This window comes from Gavialis gangeticus, unplaced genomic scaffold (assembly GCF_001723915.1).
Source record: "Gavialis gangeticus isolate Ggan-Ray unplaced genomic scaffold, GavGan_comp1, whole genome shotgun sequence".
In the NCBI taxonomy this organism is placed as follows: Eukaryota; Metazoa; Chordata; order Crocodylia; family Gavialidae; genus Gavialis; species Gavialis gangeticus.
The window spans coordinates 87,474,937-87,498,061 of NW_017729034.1; the positions used below are offsets into that span (position 1 = coordinate 87,474,937).

General features: G+C 41.9%; 2 protein-coding genes across 2 annotated transcripts in view; both read right to left on the bottom strand.

Moving 5' to 3' along the window:
• Positions 1-11,538, bottom strand: part of ZC2HC1B (zinc finger C2HC-type containing 1B) — a 39,441-nt gene extending 27,903 nt beyond the window's left edge. The window contains exons 1-4 of the mRNA XM_019527196.1: positions 11,227-11,538; positions 5,615-5,679; positions 2,762-2,881; positions 1,192-1,330 (exon numbers count right to left, since the gene is read on the bottom strand). Coding sequence (XP_019382741.1) covers positions 1,192-1,330; positions 2,762-2,881; positions 5,615-5,679; positions 11,227-11,263 — 361 coding nt within the window. The 5' untranslated portion in view covers positions 11,264-11,538. The remainder of the gene's footprint in view (positions 1-1,191; positions 1,331-2,761; positions 2,882-5,614; positions 5,680-11,226) is intronic.
• Positions 11,539-13,542: 2,004 nt separating this feature from the next.
• Positions 13,543-23,125, bottom strand: part of LTV1 (LTV1 ribosome biogenesis factor) — a 31,196-nt gene continuing 21,613 nt past the window's right edge. Inside the window, exons 5-12 of the mRNA XM_019527195.1 lie at positions 21,604-21,733; positions 20,564-20,801; positions 19,334-19,461; positions 18,383-18,519; positions 18,044-18,096; positions 15,780-15,980; positions 14,292-15,071; positions 13,543-14,245 (exon numbers count right to left, since the gene is read on the bottom strand). Coding sequence (XP_019382740.1) covers positions 14,958-15,071; positions 15,780-15,980; positions 18,044-18,096; positions 18,383-18,519; positions 19,334-19,461; positions 20,564-20,801; positions 21,604-21,733 — 1,001 coding nt within the window. The 3' untranslated portion in view covers positions 13,543-14,245; positions 14,292-14,957. The remainder of the gene's footprint in view (positions 14,246-14,291; positions 15,072-15,779; positions 15,981-18,043; positions 18,097-18,382; positions 18,520-19,333; positions 19,462-20,563; positions 20,802-21,603; positions 21,734-23,125) is intronic.

Genomic DNA, 23,125 nt, shown 5'->3' on the forward strand with positions numbered 1-23,125 from the left:
TGAACCCCCCAGTCACTGTTTTCCCTGCTGTAACAGTGTTGAAGGTGACAAGCCCTCCAATAATTCGATTCTATACCTAAAAAATTCTAAAAGAATTATACATTTTCTGTATATAGAAACTAATTATTGGGGGCTTGTCTTAAATTTGGTTATCTTAGATTTGAGTAAATATGGTAATTGTCACTGGCGCTTACATAAGTGCTTTTTATCTATAGTTCCCTCTTCCCCACAACTTTACAGAGTGTAATTACTAGGGATCTGCCTAAATCATTGTGGGACTTAACAATTTTCACAGGTTGACCACAAGGTAAAGTTCTAATTCTGCAGTCAATTCACAGTGGCCCTGAGCCTTTGCACCAATTGGTAGAGAGGCTCTAGCGGGGCAAGGAGGGATATGGGGACAACCACCATCTTGTCTGCGTCCCTTCATGCCACCCCACCACCTGGTGCCTTCTCCTCCCAGCAGCAAGGATTGCTGATTCCCACTGAAGAGTCAGCATTTTATTTTTATTAAGGGTTTTGCTTTTTTTCATTTTGTGGATTTTGCAGTTTCTGTGCAACCCCTGAAATCGTGAATTAAGTTGGTCCCTAGTAATTACCCATTCTTGCAGAGATAGAAACAGAAAGAAGAATGGATGTTGAGCACCTACACTTCTCTTACTGACCTCTGGGAATGCAGATAGTTTGATTCCCCCAGCACAGAAGGTCAGCAGGAAGCCTGAGCACAACTCAATAAGCTAATTTTAAGGGCAGGAGAATAAATGCTACCCTTGTTAGTTAATGGCAGTCAGTATGAGAGTCCAGGTATCCTGACCCTCATCCCAGAACTCTGTCCACTACTACACTGAGGTGTTTCAAATTGATTGATAGGATTAGTCTTGTTACATCTTCCCCCTCACCATTCATCTGTGGGGGCAGATTTAGGACATGGTTACTATGTAATAAATTGGCTTTATTAAAAGATAAGAGATAAGCGATGCATGATTTACAGCTGTACTACAGATTAAATCTCTGAATCCAGGGTAAAGTACCCCTGAAAAAATGTGTAGTAACTTTACTACACAAGAAAGGAACCATATAATTAATGTTAATGAGCTAAGCGGAGCAAAGTTGTGCAGAGCTATGAAAAAATAGGAGCACACTCATTCAGTAAACAGGAGTACACTATCAATGCAACATGAGACCACAGACCTGGATTGATGCTTGGAGGGGGTGGTGGGGGAAGAGGGAGACCCTCTTTCATGGCTTTTGTGACTTCCTTGGCTGACTGAATAGCATTCATGAAGTCCTCATGATGCTGTCTCCAGTTAGATTTCTTTTGCACTTGATTCTGTAACAGACAGAAATATGTATGAAAATCCAAACTCAAATGTATCTAGATTCTGAGACGTAAAAGCTATCACGGAGAAAGCATATTCAGTCTTTAAATGGAATTTCAAGATGCAGGAGGACTATTAAAAAAAAAAAAATCAAACAAAACCACATTTAGCAAGGCTTGGGAAGGCCAATTTGGCCATTCTTCTTACATCGTCATAAATGAGTAAATAACTATTGCTTCTGCTTCATAGCTTCACTTTAAGTCTCTAAACCAGACTACAGTTGGCTGTTGGGCTGACCCTTGGGCATTTCTGCACCATACTGGTATCTTACCATTATACTTCACTACTTAGGTTACACTTCCTTTTGCAGACTCTGGTAGAGAGTCTGTCAGAAGCTTGTACATTCTTTTCCTTTTAGCATAACATTTTACATTACACATACATACAGGAAATGTCTCCTATAAGAATAGAGGCCTTGGTCTGTACAAAAACCTGAGAACGATTTTGGATTCAGTAGTTTGAAAGGCCTCAGATTACTGGAAGCAATACACTACACCTAGTATATTTAGGACCCTGCCAGATGTGCAGGTAAAGGTGTAATGGCAGTCAATCCACAATCCATACAGTCATGCATCCTGCCATGCCACATGTTTGCCCCTGAAGCTGGGAGCCCCAATCAGCTGTGGGCTCCCAGCCTTGGGGGTATATAGTGTGTTACTGCAGCTGGAAATCCCATCAACTTATGGGGTTCCCAGGCACATGTGGCAAATTAATGGTGTGATAGGAACCAGCCACAAAGTAATTTCACATTTTTTTGTGGAATAGCTTTGTGGCTTATTCCTCATTTCATAATGCCATTAATTGATTGAACGCATGGCCAGGTCACAACAAGATGCGATTAATTGCTTAAAGAAAATAACATGTGGCAGGGGCCTTGCTGTTGCACAAGTGGTAAAGTTGGAGACAGGAAGGAAAGAAGGCAGATAGATACACAAACCCATCTATGGGTTTGGACCCCATCTGCTTTTTCCTTATTTCTCACATTTCCTTTCCATTTTCTTGTTTTACTTCCAGTTTGCTGCCTATTTCCTTCCCTTTCCCATTGTTTTTCTATTATGAATTGTTACAGGATTGAGAGAAGACATTTCAACACCTCTTCAGGGGAGTTCAGAAGTATTTTTAGTTACCAGAGATTTTTCAACATCCCCTCATGTTTTAAGAGCATGCTGCATTGAATTTTTCCCAATAGCACGTGCAATGAGGCTCTGGTTCAGTGGGAATTGGAAACTATCCTTTGGCTGATCTTCTCTGCACAAGACACAGCATTTCCAAAGAGAAAAACATGACAGAGTAATGCACAAGACACCATATGTTTGTCCCTGGAGTGAATGACAATGTTCATGAGAATGAAGGTAATGCCTTAGCTATGATCTCAGGAATACCTTTGGTTGTGGCTGCTTCTTCACAGTGGTAATTTCAGTTCCTTGCAGTCTCTGTTTCAAAGAATTGAAAGGCTTGCGTTTCTTGCTGAAGACTTTCTGGCATATCGGGGAATGCCTCATCTGGGACACAAAGGAAAAGAACATCTTGTGGAGCTAATGCTGCCTTTGACTAAGGCTGTATAATTACTTCTAGCAGCATCAAGATTACTAACAGAGGTGAGAGAGGCACATGTGGATTCTGAATGGGATCCATTGGCCCTTTTCCCTTTCTCTCCTGTTAATAAACTGCACTCTTCATCCTATCATCATCAGGATGAGATGTGCCAACTGTTTAACAATACTACATTTTAGAACAAGACAGACTTCCACTCACAGCTAAAAAGACAGAGGGAATTTATTTGGGAGATACCAAGAGGGGAACCCAAGGAGAAGGTTTTACAACAGGGGCTGTAAAGTCTGACATACAGATTTGGAAGCTGTACAACGTCTAGTATTGCTCCCACTGGTGCAGTAGCTTCACCAGGCACAAACTGTGATGTAACACTACTGCACTGTAGTAACAAGCTACTGTGCAGTAAGCATCACTAGGCAACCACGCCTGGATGTTACTGTGCAGTAACACCAGTTATGGTGCAGTCAGTTAGTGTTTGGTTATGCAATTACTAAATGACTGTGCAGTTAGCAACTGTGCAGTGGTTGGCTTGCATAGATGCAGCAGCAGGACTAACTGGCTTTCTTTGAGAAAGCTGGTGTGAAAACTTGTGAGACTCCATGTATCCAGCTACTACTTACATCAGTAGTCCTCCTGGCCTTAAGGAGACAGCCAACAGGAATAAAGTCTATGGGTGTGGGCCCCATCTGCTTTTTCCTTATTTCTCACATTTCCTTTCCATTTTCTTGTTTTACTTCCAGTTTGCTGCCTATTTCCTTCCCTTTCCCATTGTTTTTCTATTATGAATTGTTACAGGATTGAGAGAAGACATTTCAACACCTCTTCAGGGGAGTTCAGAAGTATCTTTAGTTACCAGAGATTTTTCAACGTCCCCTCCTCATGTTTTAAGAGCATGCTGCATTGAACTTATCCCAACAGCACGTGAAATGAGGCTCTGGTTCAGTGGGAATTGGAAACTATCCTTTGGCTGATCTTCTCTGCACAAGAGGTGCAGCAACTGACTTCCTGGACAACTGGTTTCCACATCAGTCTGTGAGGACACTGACTTCTGACATGATTGCACCTCATGTCAAATTAGGCATTCACAAAGGCTCCTCTTCCAAGGGAGGCACGCATTAATTTCTAATCTTAATTTATTGACCTAGTCCAGTGGGGGCCAACATTTTTGGCAGGCATGCCACAAATTAGCTTTATACCCACCCTAGGTGTCACACCATCCCCCTGATTTGCTGCTCAGCTTTTTGCTTCCTCACCAGTGCTCCCTGCCTGATCTGTTGCTCAGCTTTCTGCTCCCTGCCCTATCTGCACAGTGCTACCTGTCCCCTCTTCAGTGTGCCATGTACCACACACAGATGCTGCCTATTTGTGACACCTGTGCCACTGCTTGGCTGCTCTTGACCTAGTCCATCAAGGCTCAGGTTCTAGTCCAGGGTCCAGGCAAGGCAATGAGAGTCTTTCACCGACTTGAGTAAGTTTTGGATTATGCCTTTCATACACATTACGCTGTCATGGTAACCTCACAGTTGTTTATTTTGCCCAAGGGAACTTGAAAGCTATTGCTGGAAACGCTCACAGCAGAAAAGCTTTAAAGGGGCACCAGTAGAGGGCTTTTTTACAGGTTGCAAAGCTGCAAGAAAACAGAGCTACCAATTACTCCCTTTCCTAATTAGGACACTTTCCAAGAATTGTGCAGTGTTTGGGATTGAGCCAAATTTAATGAAATGTGATCAATTCCCTAATCTACCTCAGTCATGAAAGTACTTTTCATACCATTTTACTTCTTTCAACATCTGCAGTTAAACTGTAGCATTTACCCACTTCTCTTCTCCCCATCCCTAAAGCTCCTTTCTAGTAAATGCGCATGCATGCATGCGCGCACACAGCCTCAGGGTACTTTCAGGAAAAAAAAAAGGCTTGTCCTGGCATTTCTGGGCATAATTATTCATCTTGCTCACCAGAGACACATTAGGGCAGCTCTGTCTCAGCCAGCAGCAGTGGTACTAATGCTATTAATTCCCACTGCAGCCACAACTGTTTTTGTGCCTCTGCCATCCCCTTATCAAGACAGTGCCCAGAACTGCTGCTGCCCTAATCACCCTGCCCCTCCCCCCCCCCTTTCAAAACCGGGCCCCAAACCTCTGCCTCCCCAAACCCCCCCCCCCCCCCCCCCCCCCCCCACAGTTATGCTATTGTTGCTAACTATTATGTAGCAAACAACAGTATGTTGGTTGATTGCTGTGCTACATCTTAGGGATGGCTGTTTTTAGGTTGTGCTACACATATACAGTTTGGGTGCATCTACATGAGATGTCAACTGTGCAGCAAACTAATTAGGTATGCAGAAATCATCTTGGCATCTACGCATGTGCCCCTATTAGGCGGGAGTAAACTAAATTTACTCCGCAGCAGGATAGTGCTTGTAATTTAACTACTATAAATACAAGTACTATCCTGCTGCAGAGTTTACCCCACCTGTCTGGGGCACTAGGGTGTTTCAGTGCTTCTGAGTTTATTGGTCCAGGACATGCATTCAAACAGCATGCCCAGCAGTAAACTCTGGAATTTATAGCTTCACATTAATTGCACATGTATACACACACCTTATGAAACGCTGTGGGATCCTTCAGGCTGACAGGGTCTACACAACTAGAAAATATCATTGTATAATTAATTTGCTTTACCAGAACATCTTGTTTGAAGTGCCTTCCACAGATTTCACAAGGAAACAAAACTTGACTTCCGGCAGCTGTATAAAATTCAAAATAGCAAGCTATTAGTCACACTGGATGTCTTGATCACAAAGGAATCAATGTTCAGCGTAGATCTATGATTGCTGGAACCAACTGCTTTATTGGCAGAGGGGCCCTTTATAAAAACATCAGCAGGAGATGAATGTCTCTCCCCCAGACCTTTGTGAACTTACCTCAATGATGGAGTGAATCCCCAACCTTGCAGATATCCAGAGTGCATTTCTTCTGTTTCTCTCACTGACGCATGGTGTGAAGTTCCTCATTTCCACAACTGAGAGCTACTTACAGACACTTTATGGTTTCATGCAAGAAACTGTCCAGGTTGACCATTCAGCTGAGGACTAATTAACTGCGTGCTTAGACACTACAATACTATATAAACATATATAATACTTTAACTTTGAATTGTGGCCAAATCGTTGTTCCTACGTATTTCTCCTCAGTCGACCAGTATTTCTGCTTATCAATACTTCTGCAGTATTGGCAAGTACCTCTGACCTGTGGCTATCTCTGCTTATTCCTGTCACCACCCCTGTTACTCCTATCTCATCACCTAGTAGGAAGGGCTCCTTATCTGTGCTTGCAGTGCCTTTATTCATCTGGCCTCTACTCACCTTTCCCTCTACTGATGCCCAGCTTACTGTAGTATGGGTGCAGGTAGCCAGGTCATATTATAAAATCTGGATGAAAGAGAGCAGGTGAGCAAAGACCTTATTCCATCTTAATCACAAACCACTTATATCACTGCCTAGCAAGTGGTGTGACTGGCAGGTCTAGAACCTGAGAGGTAGGGAAGACAGGACCAGTATCTGGAGCGCAGTCTTCCTTAACCCTGTCTGGAGGTAAAAGGGAAATGCAGGTCCCATAACAAATTCAAATCCTCAGCATCTCTGCTGACTCCACCAACAAAAATGCCAATTGTGATGGTGGAAAACTATCCATGCCACCACTAAGAATGGGACTGTAACAGATTTAATTGACCAAAACTGCTACTAAATAGTAGCAACTAGTTATTACCAACCACCGTAAACGGTTCAACAAAACACACACAGATATATACCTGTGACATCTCAGTAAAAGTGAAACAGTGAAAAGTGAGTAGAATACATTTTTAATTTTTTGGTTAATGAAAAATGTTCTTTGAAAATAGAGGGAAAGCTTTCATTTTCTCAGCTTCCTCCTCTGGAAAACTGAAATACCTGAGAAAAACTGAAAGTCCAGAGAAAGTAATTCTCTCTCTCTTGATCTGACTTTTCAAATGGAAAATATTTTAAAAGTGAAAACAGGAAACCCCCCCTAAAACTAAGTACTTTTCTGAAGTTAAATTAACAAAGTTTCATTCTTCATAAAAACTGTCAAAGTTTAGTCATGGGATTACAGGGAAGGCCCACTCATGGATTAGAAATTGGCTTAAGGATAGAAAACAGAGCTAGTATAAGCGGTCACTTTTCAAGATGGAAACAAGTAAAGAGCAGGCTTCCCCAGGGATCTGTGTTGGGACTAGTGCTGTGTGACATATTCATAAATGATCTGGAAAAGGGGGAGAGTAGTGAGGTGGCCAAATTTGCAAATCTGTAATAATAATAGGCGTACTCCATCTGTCCAGAGCACTCTGATTGGTTGTCTTGGCAGCCAATCACAATGCTTACTGAAACAACCAACCAGAGTGCTCCCAACAGGCAGAATAAGTATGTTATTATTATAGACCCTGAGACATTTCAAACAGATAGGCAGGTAAATCAGAGCTAGAAAGAAGCATCAGGACCCCTGCCTTGGAGTGGGCAGGCTCTGCTGAAGGGGAAAAAAAAAAAAAGCAGTGAGGGGCCCAATCCTTTTTTTTCCCCTCCCTGGAGCCTGGCCACCTCTCCCACACCCAGGAAGTGAGCTGCCAGCCCGTCGCACAGCCCCTGAGCTGCAAGGACCCTGATGCTTCCCTCCATGGCAGTGGTGTCCCCCAGGCAGGACCCACCCACTGGCACCCCAAGTTTCATCGCAAATGCTTTGCAGGTTTCAGCTAGTAACACAAAATTATTCCAAGTGGTAAAGGCCAAAAAGGACCATAAGGAACTATAGAAGGATCTGGCATGATTGAGCAAATAAGCAAGTAGATGGCAGATGTAGATAAGTATGAAGTGATGCATACTGGCAAAAATAACCCAAACTGTATCTATGTTGGGACCCTGAATTTAGTGGACAGAACCCACTGTGATGGGTTAGCTGTTACCACACAGGAAAGAGATCTAAGAGTCATTGTGGGCAGTTTGTTAAAAACCTTAGCTCAGAACTCATCAGCCATCAAAAAGGCAAACAAAATGGTAGGGATTATTAAGGGAATTGGGAACAAAACAGCGAGGATCATTATACCTTTTTATAAATCAAAGGGGGCAACAAAGGCGCCAGTCACAGGGCTCAAGTGGCTCTATTCGCCAAGGCGCCCCTGGGGGTTACAAGAAATAATGGCCATAAGCTAGCAGAGAGCAGATTTAGACTGGACATTAGGAAAAACTTCTTCAGTTAAGAGTGGCCAAAATCTGGAATGGGCTCCCAAGGGAGGTGGTGCTCTCCCCTACCCTGGGGGCCTTCAAGAGGAGGTTAGATAGGCACCTGCCTGGGGATATTTGAACCCAGCACACTTTCCTGCCTATGCAGGAGGTTGGACTTGATGATCTATTGAGGTCCCTACCAACCCTATCTATGAATCTATGAAATCCATGGTACATCCACACCTGAATACTGGGCCCAGTTTTGGTCCCCACACCTCAAAAAGGAGACAAGAGCTAGAGAAGGTACAGAGAAGGGCAACGAGGATGGTTAGTGGTATGGGGGGGGCAGCTTCCCTATGAGGAGAGACTAAAGAGGCTACGTCTATTCAGTTTAGAGAAGAGATGCTTGAGGGGGGATATGATCACCATTTAGTATTTTGTAAATGCTTAAGAGAAAGTAAGTAAACAGGGATGTATTATTATCTCACAATACAAGAACTAGGGCCCATAAAATAAATGGAGTAGACAGTAAGTTTAAAACTAAAAGGAAGTTCTTTTTCACAAAGCATAGTATTGAAGTATGAAACTGATTGCCGCAAGATGTTGTGGAAGCTGACAATTTAGGTAGATTAAGAAAAAAAACAACTCTTGGAGAAAAGGTGACCCAGTAGCTATTGAACATGGGAGGAGTTTGGGGTAAAGCCTCTGACTCAAAACTTCCTAGAACTTAAATGCTGGAGGTTACAAATGGAAGAACAAAGGAAAAAAAACCCTTGTCATTCTGTTCTCTTCCCTTTCAGTATCCACTCTCTGCCATTGTGACACAGGACATAGGACAAAATGGCCCTACAGTCTGAACCACTAAATGGCAGTTATGTTCTTTTCTATAAAGTTAAAACATTTTGGTCAACTCATGGCCATACAGGTTTGGAATTCCTGACCTAAACTCTGAAACATGCTTAAACGACTGATGTTGCATTTGCTGCAAGTTGCATATATGACAATCATTTTTGAATTTCTCAGTATTTTAGCAGTCAAAATGTCCAATTTCCCCAATAACCTGGGACATTTTGTATAAGCCAGAAGCACACTTGTTCAAGCAAGGATCTCCTAACTTCTGTACAGTTTCATATCACATCTTTGAGGCTCTGAAGACAACTAGTGTTGAAAAATCATACTAATATTTCAAGTTGAAGGCCATGCTGTTAGAGGATGGTGTAGAACATGGCTGTTCAACTTAATTGGTCCTTTGGGCCAGATGTCCCACCTCTAGCAGCAGGGCAGTGGTTTGTCAATATGGCTGTGGGAGCTGCTGCCTTGGCACAGGCCTGTAACCCAGATGAATGCCACCTTTCCTTACCCCACTTTTCCACTGTTTCCAGTTTACGTAGCAGTATTCACCCCCTTGGCTCTGGAGCTATGCCCATACAGTGGCTTTGGCATCTGTACCGACAAGCCCCACAGCCTGCCAGGTGGACAAATCCGGTTTAGGACAATGCAGTTCTTCAATGACATCATAATGGCAGTGTAGAGAAGCAATACAATGTGTCCATGCTGTCTCACTGCAGAGATTACAGCTCAACGGATCAAAAACTAGATGTTCATGCTGAGGCTCAGTTTATTTCAATCCTTTCATTTGTAAACAACAAAGAATCAGGATCCTTAATGGCAAAGGGACCTATTCAACTTGAATATGATTGCCTACAGTTTTCAGGCACTAAGAGATATTTTGCAACCAGTGTAAGTATGATGTGGTCTTCATTCTTTTGAGACAGAATGTGAGTTTTCTTTCTTCAGAAGATTAATATTTAAGTTTATTTAGTCCTATCAGCTACCACCACATATCAAATCCCCCTACATTACAAATTTATATACATTAGAGCACAACTGAGCTGCATACGAATCTCTGTTTTATTACGCTGTTCCAAATCAAATGTAGAGAGATAAATGCTGACATTCTGGGAGCCAAAAAGTGTGATTAGTTCTATGTACCCAAGTAAGTGAACTACCCATGATGTAGCCTTGCTATTATTCTTCGAACTTCTTTGCATGATAAAACCTGTAAGATCAGCTGAGGACAAGGGGGACAATTTGTAAGTTATCTTGATTACATCAAAAGGAAGCAAAGTCATTTTCAGGAGCACTGAACAGCAGTACTTGAAACTGCTGGTTAGTGCATCTCAAGAATACAGCTGGAAAAGGTCAGGGTTTATTGGACATTGTCATGTCTGCTTTCTACTTGTTTTTCCTCCTGATGCAATTTCATTGAAAAACAAATTTCAAAGTGTTTTGATTTCAATGGATAATTGAAAAGCTTTTCCAACTCTTGTGCGCTCCCAAATAATACAAATCATTCTTATTTTATATAACATTCTTTGCGCTAAGCCCATTGTAAGCAGATTGCTCAAGTTTCCCTGTAAAAGGGGCCATAAATATTTCTATTGTTCGGGGAAAAACAAGACTTATAGGTTCAACACCTTGCTGTTCCACGTCTGAAGGAAGGAAAGAACAGGGCTGAAAAGCTGAGTAGAAATAAGCACAATCCAGGGTCTATAATATTCACTTGCATGAGGTAACTTCATTACACTGTTCAACTGCTTGTGGTAACTTGTCTTAGTAGTGAAGTTGTTGGCTATAAAACTCTTTTGTTACCTAATTGTTAGTCTTTTAACATGTGTCAACCACCTCCCTTTTGTCCTATGGGGATTCTGTTCCCAGAGCATCAGCCCAAGTAGTGAGATATGGACTAAAAAAGGAAATAGTTAAGTACAAGATGTTGAGTAACCTGAAATAGACCTAATTCATTTGGGAGATGGAAACAGCTGGATCTAAAGCTGACAAGAGTGCAAAGGACAGACAAGGTATTTTTTGAAGTAAAGTCTAGGCCTCGTCTCCATCTTGTTCACAAGTCTGATTCAGTGACTTTATGCTGCTCAACCACAGATCATAGATAGACATCAGAATTGCACAGACCCACATTATATGGTTGCTAACTCATTTTCATGTTTAGTAAACCAAAAAATTACGCCATTCAAAATGTAGGCTCTGCACATTACTCACTTGCTCCACTTAATTCCTTCACAGGCATTTGATTCATCTCAATATGTAGATTTTTCAGATTCCTTCTTCAGGACTGCATTAGGAGACATGGACACTGGGTGGTCAGCTATCTTTACTCAAAGTCCACATACTTGTGAACAGCCAAATCATCAGCTATCATCAACCAAATAATTAACAATTATGACACATACACACATACTCCCTCAGTCTGTGATGCGCATGAAAGGCAGTGAGGACAACACTAAAGGCCTGAAATTAAGATTTTTTTTCCTACATGATTTTTTTTCTTCTCTTTACCATAAGAAGATTGGCTATTTCCCAGGGTGGATAAAAATTAACGATTTAAAAAATAAATAAATAAAAAAAATAGGATTTTAAAATATAAATCAGATTTCTTTTATTTAATCATATTTTTTTACTTTTTTGGTTAAGATGCTTTTTAAAAAAAACACCTATATAAAAGGTAGTTTTAAGATACATTAAAGCTCATATCATCGTGGAATAGGGATTATAACTCCTACTTATATACCATTTGAGACAATATATTTATGTAACCTTTTTAGAAAAGTTTTATACGTAGGTCACAACAGGCCATGGACTATATTAGGGGCCCAATCTTACAGGGTTCCCAGAGGCTCCTCTATAGATTAGTAAAGATTAAAGAAAACCGCTTTACCCAATGAGACTCAGTGCTCAGTCTAGAACAGTGTTTCTCAACCTGCGGGTCACAAGAATATTTGAAAGATTGTGAACTTTAAAAATAGATTCTCCTTTAAAAGAGAAAAACATGGGAAACTGGCTAATCTCTCGCAGGCTGGCAGTTACAGCCTGCAAGGGGCTGCTTGGGGGCTGCTTGGGGTACTCCATGGCCCAGACCCACCCCCTCCCACACACCCACCTCCTGCCCCACACACTGCAGGGGGTTGGAGCCTGGGGGTGGGGGGCAGCAGGTTGGGCGTGAGAGGCATTAGCCATCAAATTTTTACAAATGGGTCCTGGCACAAAAAAGGTTGAGAACCACTGGTCTAGAACAGGGGTGTCCAACCTTTTTGAATGTGGGGCTGGATCATGAACTTTTTATCACCCAGTGGGCCAGCGAGCCATATTCAAACACCTTCTGTCCTGGGCCAGAGAGACCCTGCCTGTGCAGCCCTACTGCACCTGCCTGTTACTGTAAGGTTCATGATAGCTGCTGGTGGGCAGGGTAAGGAGGGACCCATTCTGCATCCAGCCAGCTACTGCCCCAGAGACTGAAGAGGAGAAATAAATAGCTCCACATCTCCATCCCCTGAGCAGCGCAGCCCCACGAGCAGGCACTGCCCGAGGGGGGGCTGGAGTGAGGCAGATGCTGCACCGCAGCCCCTCACCTGCCCACCTGCACGGCCCTGCTCACCGTGGCGCCCGGTCACCCGCACACGCAGCCCCGGTGGCCTCGGCACTGCAAGCCTGGAGCGCGGGGTCTGGCAGACACCGGCTCCTGCTGCCTCGCCCCGCAGAGGTCACGCCAGGACCCTGCCTGACGAGACCCCCCCACTGCTGGCTTCCCACATGCTGCTGGGGACGGGGAGGCCGGGCAGGTCAGCACCAGCCAGCAGAAGCAGGACTGACCCATGCAGGTAGGGGGAAAATGCAGCTGAGCCCCTGCTGCTCCAGCTGGGCTCATCCTGTCCCGAGCGGCACATGGCTACTCCTCTTCCCACATGCACCGCATAGGAAATGTCAAGATGACGCGGTGCATGTGGGAGCCTTGTCCCTTCCCCAGCCCTTCAGCAGCCATTAGGAAGCTGCTGAGGGGCTGGGGGAGGGACAAGGGGTGGGAATGAAAGTAAACAGTGTTTACTTTTGTTTGCCATCGCAGCACCTTGGGCCTCAGAAAATGCCTTGGCGGGCTGCATGGAGGCCTGTGGGCTGTATGTTGGACAAGCCTGGTCTAGAAGATCCTATTAAGCATCTCTGATCCTTAGTTTCAGTTCTCAAACTGGATTTGTGTCTCCAGAGTTAACATCATTGTTAACAGCAGTATATGTAGATGAGAGATAAAAGACCTAATTACTTACCCATCAACCCTCTTGTCTCTGCAAGTTTGTACAGAGAACAATGATTAAATTGAAGCTTCCTGACCAGTGATTTACATCATGATTTAAATCAATTTGATTTAAATAAAATCCACCCTGCTGTTACTTCATGATTTGGTTAAGGCAGAATCTGGGGGAGATTCTATTAAAAAAATGGAGACTAAATTTCTGATATTCAAGCTGGAAAAAAAAAAAAAAAAAAAATCAAACAAGCGCACAAATGAATCTCCAGTGGTAGAGGTTAAAACCAACGCACTTTTAAATGCCTTTTACATTTGCTCTTCTTTGTTAGGCATTCGTAAGAACGTAAAGGTAATTTTAGGAACCACTAGTTTAGCATAACACAGTAACATTGGGGAAAAAACAAACGGTTTGTCAATCTCATTTAGGTTAGAGTGGCTCGTGCAGAAGAAACCAAAGACATTTCCAAAAACAGCTATGTATGGTCACTGAACTGGAACATAGCAAACAATATGACAAACTAAGAGAGATAAATTAAAAGAAAATCAGAGACCAGGTGGACAACTTACAAATAGAAAATGATTATCTTATGATTTCTGGTTAAGGCCCCAGGTGGATGTAATGTTTGAAGTCTAGAGAACATACAGACATTCACAGCTGAAATCATGCTTTATAAGAGTTTCTCAAAAAATGAGGAATATTTTTGAAGCACTTCCCAAAACATCTGTATGCACCACAGCAGTTGGCAGGTGGATTGCTTAAACCTCTGGCATCTCATTGTGCTGTTTTCTCCTGCCTCAACATGGGGAGTAGATGGGGGCAAACAGTCAGGCAATGTGCACTCCCCATTGGAGGAAATGCAAGAATTCCTGCTTTTCAGTCTTGCAGCTGGATACAATGAATCCTTGGCATGCCTTCTTGACCTCCAGAACTGGCAGAATAGAGACTAATCACACAGACCACACCCACACACCAGATACATACTGTAACACACGATACCCCCCCACGCACACACACAATGACCCCCACCCCACACATTATTTTCTGTTGTTTTTCTGGTTGTGAACAATTTAATATATTACTGTTTTTTGTACAATGTTTGCTATAGAGTCTTTAATGCCACCAGGTTAACTTCAATTTCAAGAGCAACAACAACAGTCATTTCTGACTTTGAGGTTTTAAACCGGGCAACACACAAGTTACCTCAGATGCATAGGCAATAAACAGCACAGGGGTGCTGTGAAAAAATCTGCATAACCTTGATATATGAGACTACGTTAAATCAAGAAAGTAATTGTATTTAAGTACCAATATAAAGGGAAGAATTTATGTACTGTAATATATTTGTCCAGACATTTGTTAGAACATGACACTTGCATAGAAAAAAAAATATACTTTTCTATTAATGAGCATCATACTATATTCCCAGTGTATCTTAAGTGTATCACTCGTTGCCATATTATGTTCATAAAAATACAATATTATTATTAATTTTAGTTTATAACAAAATGATTCACCTCATCTATACATTTACAAAAAATAATAAAAAATGATAGGTTCTGGTTGTAGAGTTACTCAAACACCCTTTTTCTCCATTTCTGACATGATGGGACAAGGTTAAGTCAGCAGCATCCATCCCAAGATTCTGGCACAAAGCATCAATGCAAGGATATTCCACAATAAGAGTCAGTTCAACTATGACAGCTTGAGCCCTTGAATGTTCTGCCTCAGGTTAAGCAGCTCTTTTTCTTGCCTTGTTTTCTCCAGCTTGAAGGCCAATTTGTTGGCTTTCTTTTCCATTCTGCGTTCCTGAACATAGAAAGTATTAACACATTACAATTGTTTTCTGGATTTGCTGAGGAAAATGTTAGGACTTTCCCCTTCCCAATCACCTTCAAAACCCCAGACAGATCTCAGAATAACTGTTATTTAGCATGAGTCTAATAAACAGACAGAAGTAATACCACTGTGCATTGTTCTCTTGTCTGTCTTCTAAGTGAAAAGAAGAAGAAACTGAGAAGAGGAAGGAATTTGAAGGAATGGTAACTGTTAAAACACATTTTCCTACTTTGTGTGCGCATTGAAGGGGTGAAAGGGGGAAAACGCAAATTTTCCAGCATTCTGCCCCGACTTGTCTGCACATCATTCTGTGACTGCAGAGAATCCCAAGACCACTGAAAGAAGGCTGGTGACTAGCTCCACAGAGCAATGACCAGACTGAAGTCTGTGACAGGAAGCAGCAAAGGGATTTGACATGAACAGCCAGAAACTGCAATCTTAGGCCCCTAGGTTTGAAGTCCCCCCACCTCCTACCTGAAACTTCTAACCAGTGGAATGAATCTACAGTACTTGCCAGTTCAAGTTCAGATGGCCTGGAGCTGGACAGGGAATCTGGGACCTTCATCGGCAAGATAGGATGCAAACTGAACTGCAAACAGTGGTGGCCTTTACCACAAAGACCAACAAGGAAAAAAAAACACAGGCACAAAAAGGAGAAACCCTGATGCTACATTTTACCTTTCGTTCTTCTTTGACAGCCTGTTTTCTAGCTTTTCGATCTTCTTTGCTCTCCTTTTTGGAACGTGGCTGTGTCGATGCTCTTGGCAGGTCACTGTCATTAATCATTTGCATGCGTTCAGTCTGCTTAGCTGTAAGACCTCTTTGAGGCAAGACATCCAGAGGGATTCCAGTCTTCTGGGAAATTTTAATTGGTCTGGGCTAAGACACAAATAAAACAGATCTGCCTAATGACTTTCTTTAACCCTCCCTTTTCTTCTCTTCTATTTACTAACAATCACTCTTGCCTACTTCCAAAAGCACAAAATCACTAAGTTTCATAATAACAACACAGAAATTTCCCAAGGCAAATTCAGACACGTTTACTGATTCCAAAACCAACACAGGCTACATGTACACATAAAAAACAGAGAAAATAACTTTCTTGACTTAATATTTAAGTCTTACTCAAACGCAATTTTCAAAACAAAAAAGTTAGAATGTGTACTTTTGCCTTCTTTATAAAGGTCTCCACAAGAAAAGAGGTTGCATATCTTCTTTTTTAAATCTTAGAAATGTCAGGTATATAAAATTAGATTTTATCTTTTGAAAATTCTCCAGCAAAACAGAAGCAAGTAGAATGAATGTTCTCAGCCTTCAATTAAAACAGGAAGCAAAGTTCTATCTTCATGAAAACTGTTTTCTCAAACATATTTGTTTTACTTTCTTAGTATTTTTGGTATGCAAACTTACTAACTCCACCTTTCTTTGTGGATTATGGATGGCTGATTACATAAATTTAAAATTGCCAGTGTTTATAATAACTAAGCTTTGCCTTAATGTTTCCCTCTCATTTCTTTACATTTTTAAAAACAGAAACCTCTGGGAGATTTCTGAATGCATGAATTAAATGTGCACATGGGAATCTAAACTTAGCTTCTCTTTGTTGAATTGCTGATGGCAACTAATAGTATTAACTTTATGTTCAAAAAGTGTGTAGTGATGGCCAGCATGGCAGTATTCTTATTCACATCAGTGGCTTGAGACATCTTATTTAGGGATATACTCTGACAAATGCAACACTTTCTAACTCACCTGTATATATAACGACGAAGTAAAACAAAGCACATTGTCCACACTTGTAGCTCAACTTAAAGAAAAAAAATGCAGCCATTGGGAAAATAGTAGAGGTGCACTGATACATTGGTCCAATATTGAATTGGCACTGATAAAGAAAATTGACTGTATCAGCCTGATGTGGTCAATCATTTGGGTGATAATTGCCCTGTGCATGCACACCCTGTGCATGCAGCTGTAGTGCAGCATGTAGGCAGCACGGAGCACAGCCTGGCAGCTTGGAGAGCTGCATACAGCTGCTAAGTCTGTTGCGGTGGAAGGGGAGGGTGGAGGGAAGGGCTGTGGGGTGGGGCAAATCAAGGCCCCTGCGGCAAGGGAGGGAGTGGGGCTGGGGCAGGCACTGCGCAGCTGGGGTGGGTTGGGGCGGGGCAGGGCACGCAATGGAGTCGTGGCTTGTCCAGGGGGGTGGCTCTTGCCGCTATGTGCACCCCAGAAGGGTATGGTGGGGGGGGGGTGCCCTGGATCTGCGTGGCATGGGCTGGCCCTGCAGGTTGGGGTCGGGGCTGTACTGGGCTCTTCCCAGCGGGGGTTGGGCCAGGCTGCGCTTGTAGTGGGCGGCAGCAGCACTGAGAGTGGGGGAGCTGTGGAAAACTTTGGGGTGGCTGCAGCCCCTTGGTATCTACCCTGCCGGCACTGCCACCTGCCCCAAGCACAGCCCGGCCCAGCCCACACTGGGGGGAGCCCAGTGCAGCCCCAGCCTGCAGCTGTACCCTGCCCTATCCAGATCTGGGGGCACCCCCCGCCCCCACCACGCTGTCCTGGGGTGCACGCAGCAGTGGGAGCCACCTCCCCCCCATGGCTGTCCCATGCCCTGCCCTGCCCTGGCTGGGCAGCACCTGCCCCAGCCCCATTCCCTCCCTCTCTGCAGAGGCCTAGACCTGTTCCCCACCCCTCCCCACACACCTCTTCCCTTCCCCCTGCCATTCCCCCACAACAGACTTACCAGCTGAACGCAGCTCTCCAAGCTGCTAGGCTGCATATCGGAAACTGGATCAGTATCAGCTAATATGCCTCCTTAAAAATCGGTTATTGGTATTGGCCCCAAAAATCTCTATCGCTGTACCCTTAGAAAATAGCAGTCTCTTGATGATACAAAATGTGCTCAGAACTCTACGCACTTCACACAGTAAAGAATAAAAGGCTTTTACCTTTGATGGTTCCTCAATAAGTTTTGGATGATTGTACAAGTTTGAGTATGTACCTAAAGCAAATTAAAACAAAAACAAAAACAAAGAAGTGAATTGAACTAAGAAGTGGTTCTCTTACTTTACAATTTTTAAAGTTATACATTATTTGAAAGACTCATAACTAATTGTGGGTAATTTTCACATAACACTGAAAAATAAATGTGTTTATTGAGAACGTCTCATGAACCTGCCAGCCAGATGTGTAAGCTATTTTGACTAGAAACTTTTCTACAAATAAGCAGACAATCTGTCACCTGCTTTATTACCTGTGGAAAAAGCAAATGAATGCCATACACTTACTCAAAATGGATTCACAATCCCATTTTTCTTTGGTTTCTTCAATAACTAAAGTTACAATTTCTTCTCCTTCCTCTTTCTTCTCATTCATGGGAGAGTCTAAATCTTCACAGGATTCAAGAATATCAAGTTTCACGCAGCTTTTTGAGAAAACAGAGAAGTGTGGGAAGCAGAAATATTAAAAAATAATTTCACTTTAACTTAACTCTTTGTTGAGCTTTTCCCTAAAACAGGAAAGCCTTTCCTACATGTACTTCTTTTAAATATGCTTAGCCCATATCTGCTAAGTTTACTGTGTACTGCAATAGTGCCCTTCAGCATACCTCCTAAACTGGAAGCAGAGTAACTGTGTCCATCTAGTATTACAGGCAAGCTCATTAAACTGAGGGACTGGCTAAATGGCACTGTCACTCAGCAGTGAAAAAAATCACACTGCTGAAAGAGTCGCATGGATGTGCCTACAATGATTCTAGTCTAGTAGGTATAGCCCACAGGGAACAATACTGACTGCAAACTTGAGGGCACTGCAGCTGGATATATCAAGTTTAATGTGGATGTAGTCTTACATTTCGTGTAGGACAAAATTCCCTTCCTCTGTCTTCTCCAAGTGCCTTCATAATAACCCACTGGTTTATACATTTGAAGTATCAGAAGTAGATTAACTAAATAAGCCCCCTCTACTTTCAAGAGTATTTGGCACAGTGTTTTGATAATATAGTCCCTACGTTTTTTGGGACTGTATCATCAGGACAACTGCTTATTAAAGATGTACTCGCCCCACTCCGGAAGCAACAAATTGGGTCATATACATTTAGCCAGTAGAGAGCATAGTGCGATTCAGTGATAATGTAAGATAGAATACTTTACAAAGATTTTTTTAGCAAAAGCAAGTTACAATGCATCAACACTTAGAGCTACTTATAGTAAATCAAAAGCAAAGTATATTGCACATACTCCTTAGCTTTCTCTTTATAGTAGTCATTCAGGACTTCCTCTAACCGAAGACTATCAGCGTCAATGTAGCCTTCTAATTCCACATTATCCAGTGCTCCAATCTCATCTTCATCAAACTGTTCATAGAACTAAAAATGAAAAAAAGAAAGTTTGCATGTACACTGCATTTCTTATGTTACACAAATTTGTTCATACGTTGATTTAAGTATGAAAGTCTAAAAGAATCTAGTAATATTTTCCATTCTACTTTCTTTCTACACATTTTTTAAACAAGTCCATAGAATAAAATAATAGGGTAGATCTATCTTCCCCATTGAAGTTACCCTTTCAACATGATACAATCAAATTTCATTTTTGCCTTGGGGATGATGATGAAATATAAGGCCAATGTTGTTTAATAGAGAAGTTTTACTTTGTGTGCTTGTTGTATAAAAGATGTAATACACCTTAAACATATAATTTGCTTAATACAGTGGTGCTCCATTTCAGCTCCATAGGCCAGAAGAATGGCCTGGGGCCAGTCCTAGGGCTGGATCAGGCTCTGTGCTGTCCTTGCCCGGAAGGGATAGGGCACTTGGGGTCCCATGCCACACCATGTGCTGGGATCAGACCCCATGTTACCCTGCACATTATATCTAGCACACATGGCCACAGCTCACGGGACTCTCTGCAGGACCCATGGGGAGTCCTGCAAGCTAGATGAGATGGTGCCAGGAGCCAGATCTGGCCTGCAGGCCAGGGGTTAAGCACCTCTGATATAACACCATCTAACAAGAGAAAAGTACCCCTACAAAATTACAAATGGGGATGAAAAAAACTGCGTCTCTACTACCTAGCATTCAGCATCTTCCTGCAGGCAGTTCGCTATTAGTTATGAAAACCCCCAATTACGATCTGGGATGTTGGGGGCAGGGGGGAGAAGAATAAGGAAGTGGTGAGGGGTGAAAAAAAGGGAGTCAATGTTAGGATTATATCGCTAGTGCTTTTAAAATGAATGAGAATACAAAACTATATTTGATGCAAGCTGTTTTAAGTTTGCACTGCATATCACACAATGTTTGTGAAGAACTCATAACATCACTGAGAGATAAAGACCATGAGGATTTTGTACAGGCACAAGGGATGCCTGTGTGGATCAGACTGCAAGACTTAAATGAAAAAATAAAAACAGAACAGAATTTTCAAATGACAGCTGCTCTTCTCGGTATATGTATCCCTAAGCTGCCTTACCTTCTCAAATCTGTCATCCAGCAGGGTAAGCTGTTCATTTCTTCTCATGACTGAAGAAGTCAAGGAATAATCTGTGAATCGGCTCTTGGTCTCCTCTTGCATGAAAAGAAACTCCTTCATCTCTCCATTGACTCTTTCATTGTCTGATAAAGGACCTTCTGAATCATAATCTCCATCACTGTCACTTTCATCATCATCCACATCTTCCCATTCACCTTCATCCTCAGTATCAGAGCCACTAAAAAATTAAAAAGGAAAATGCCTGTTGACCTGCTTACTCTGTTATTTCACCATGGCTTAAGCTTATACTAAAGTAGTTTAGCATCATATGGATGAAGTTTAAGAAAAGAGACAAGGATTCTCCCCATGCAGGTACAAAAAAGAACAAGTTTAACAGTAAGACTGATGTTAAAATTAAAGTGAAAGAGTGTAATCTAGTACATTTTTAAGGTTTACGGTCAAAATGCTTCACTATTGGCCTTCAACAATGTAATTCACTTGTAACATTTCTGATTTCTTATACATCAGGAATTGGCCAAAGGAAAGAAAAGGAGTAGAATATTGGTTTATTAATACTAGTAAAATTGCTTAAGTGCTCGTTATACTGTAGAATCATATACAATGGCTAAAGCTAGAAATAATATGAAGTGATGGATTTTAGATTTTTTTTAAATTGTCACTGAAGTGTATTTAAAGGGCCTCTGGAAACATTACTGGCTATCATATTGGCAAGTTTTGAAATTGTGTTAAACCAGCTTGAAAACATAAGGCATATACATATTTATTTGTGATGTTAGTGCTGGCAAAAGATGCTCACTTAACAGCCTTAACCCAGGACAAAATGAATCTGAACTTGTAGAGCGCTGGCAAAACCATGCCTGCTAATGCCTTTGTTTAAACCACAGATCTGGTATCAAGCATAAGCCTAATTTATAATATGAAACCTTTCTGGTTTTCTAACAGATAGATTTGAAAAAAAATATTAGCAATATTAACAGTAATTGTTACACTGTTTAAAAGTTCTGTAAAGCTTCATATACCGGCAATCTCCATTCCCTGCTTCATTGGCCTTTAAAATAAAGTCATCTTCAAGAAGATTATCTGGATTGTCAAAGTCAAAGTCATCATCAAGAGCTGCAACAATATCAGGGTCAAAATCCAAACGAGGTCCTGAGAGAGAGAGAGAGAGAGCGCGAAGGACTGCATTGAAGTTGCCATGACATAACCAAGCCATCCAAATCTGTAAGTGCTAATTTGCACTTAACAGAGATCTTTATAGTGTTTATAAATATTCCTTAAACAAAGGGAGGAGGAATTCCTTCTAAGCAAAGACTGGGCTTAATTTGGCAGTGCATATTGTTTTAATTAAAAACAATACTTGCTCATTATAAGTTATGTATATCCAACAGTCTAAACATAGAACTGGAACACAGGGGATTAATAAATTCTAGTTTCAGCACCACCAAAATTTCTCCCTAGCCCTAGGCAAGTCACAAACATGCCAGCCTCAATTTCCCCATTTCTAAAAGCTGATAAAACCTAAGTCAGTGGCATAGTTAAAACATAGAGAGTAGTTACAAAGTTTTCTTAGGAGTTCTTCGTACAATTAGAGTTAAATTTTCAATTGTGATAATTACTGCTATTTGTTAATATATGTATCGTGTACTGAAGAAAAATAAGACTCACTCTAAAAGTTATATGCAGGGACCACAAACTACTCCTCTACTTCAAGTCATTGGAGAACTATTACTAGCATTCCCTTTTCTGGCTGGATGCTTAAATCTCACAATAAGAACATAATAAATTCCTACTCAAATGCACATGGAGGCACAGTCACACTAAATTAAGCAAGGTTTAAACCGTGTTAAAGTTTAAAATGTTAACACTGGAAGATGAATGGAATTCTTCTATCTGCCCCTAAAGCAAGGTTGTCCAACTTCCAAGCAGCCAGGGGCCATGTACCCTGCAGGCCACACCAGCGATGGCCACATGCTGCATGGGCCACACCAGGGTGAGCCATGGGCCCCGAAGCCACATGGACTTCCCCACTGCAAATGGAGTGATAAGGGGAGCAATGACTGGGCAGGAGCCTGGGGGTTGCACTTAACTCCTTGTGGCTTGCATTTGGCTCAAGGGCCTCCAGCTGGACAGCCTTGGCCTAAAGGAAAATAAACTTTGAGAATAAAAAGCAAGGGAAATTTTGAGAATGAACCCTCAGCTCTACACTGGGATTCACAGGCATCACTATGGAACAGTAACAGGTTGACAAATAAAATGTTTTGCTGCAATAAAACATTTTGTTCTCAGCTTTGGGGACACTTTTCCTCCTCTGCTACTGAGCTTTACCTGAAATAAGGCTATAATACTAAATATGCAAACCTAGTATGAATAAGTAGATTATTTTTAACATAGGCAATATTACCACCTAGATCTAAACTGAGCTGAGTGTGACAACTGAGAAGTGATGGCATTTTACTAGAGCTCCAGAGGCCTGAATCTGTTCAAGTTCAGCTCTAGATTAATGTCAAAAGCTGCCCATCAGCTTGGATGTAAATGAGGCCA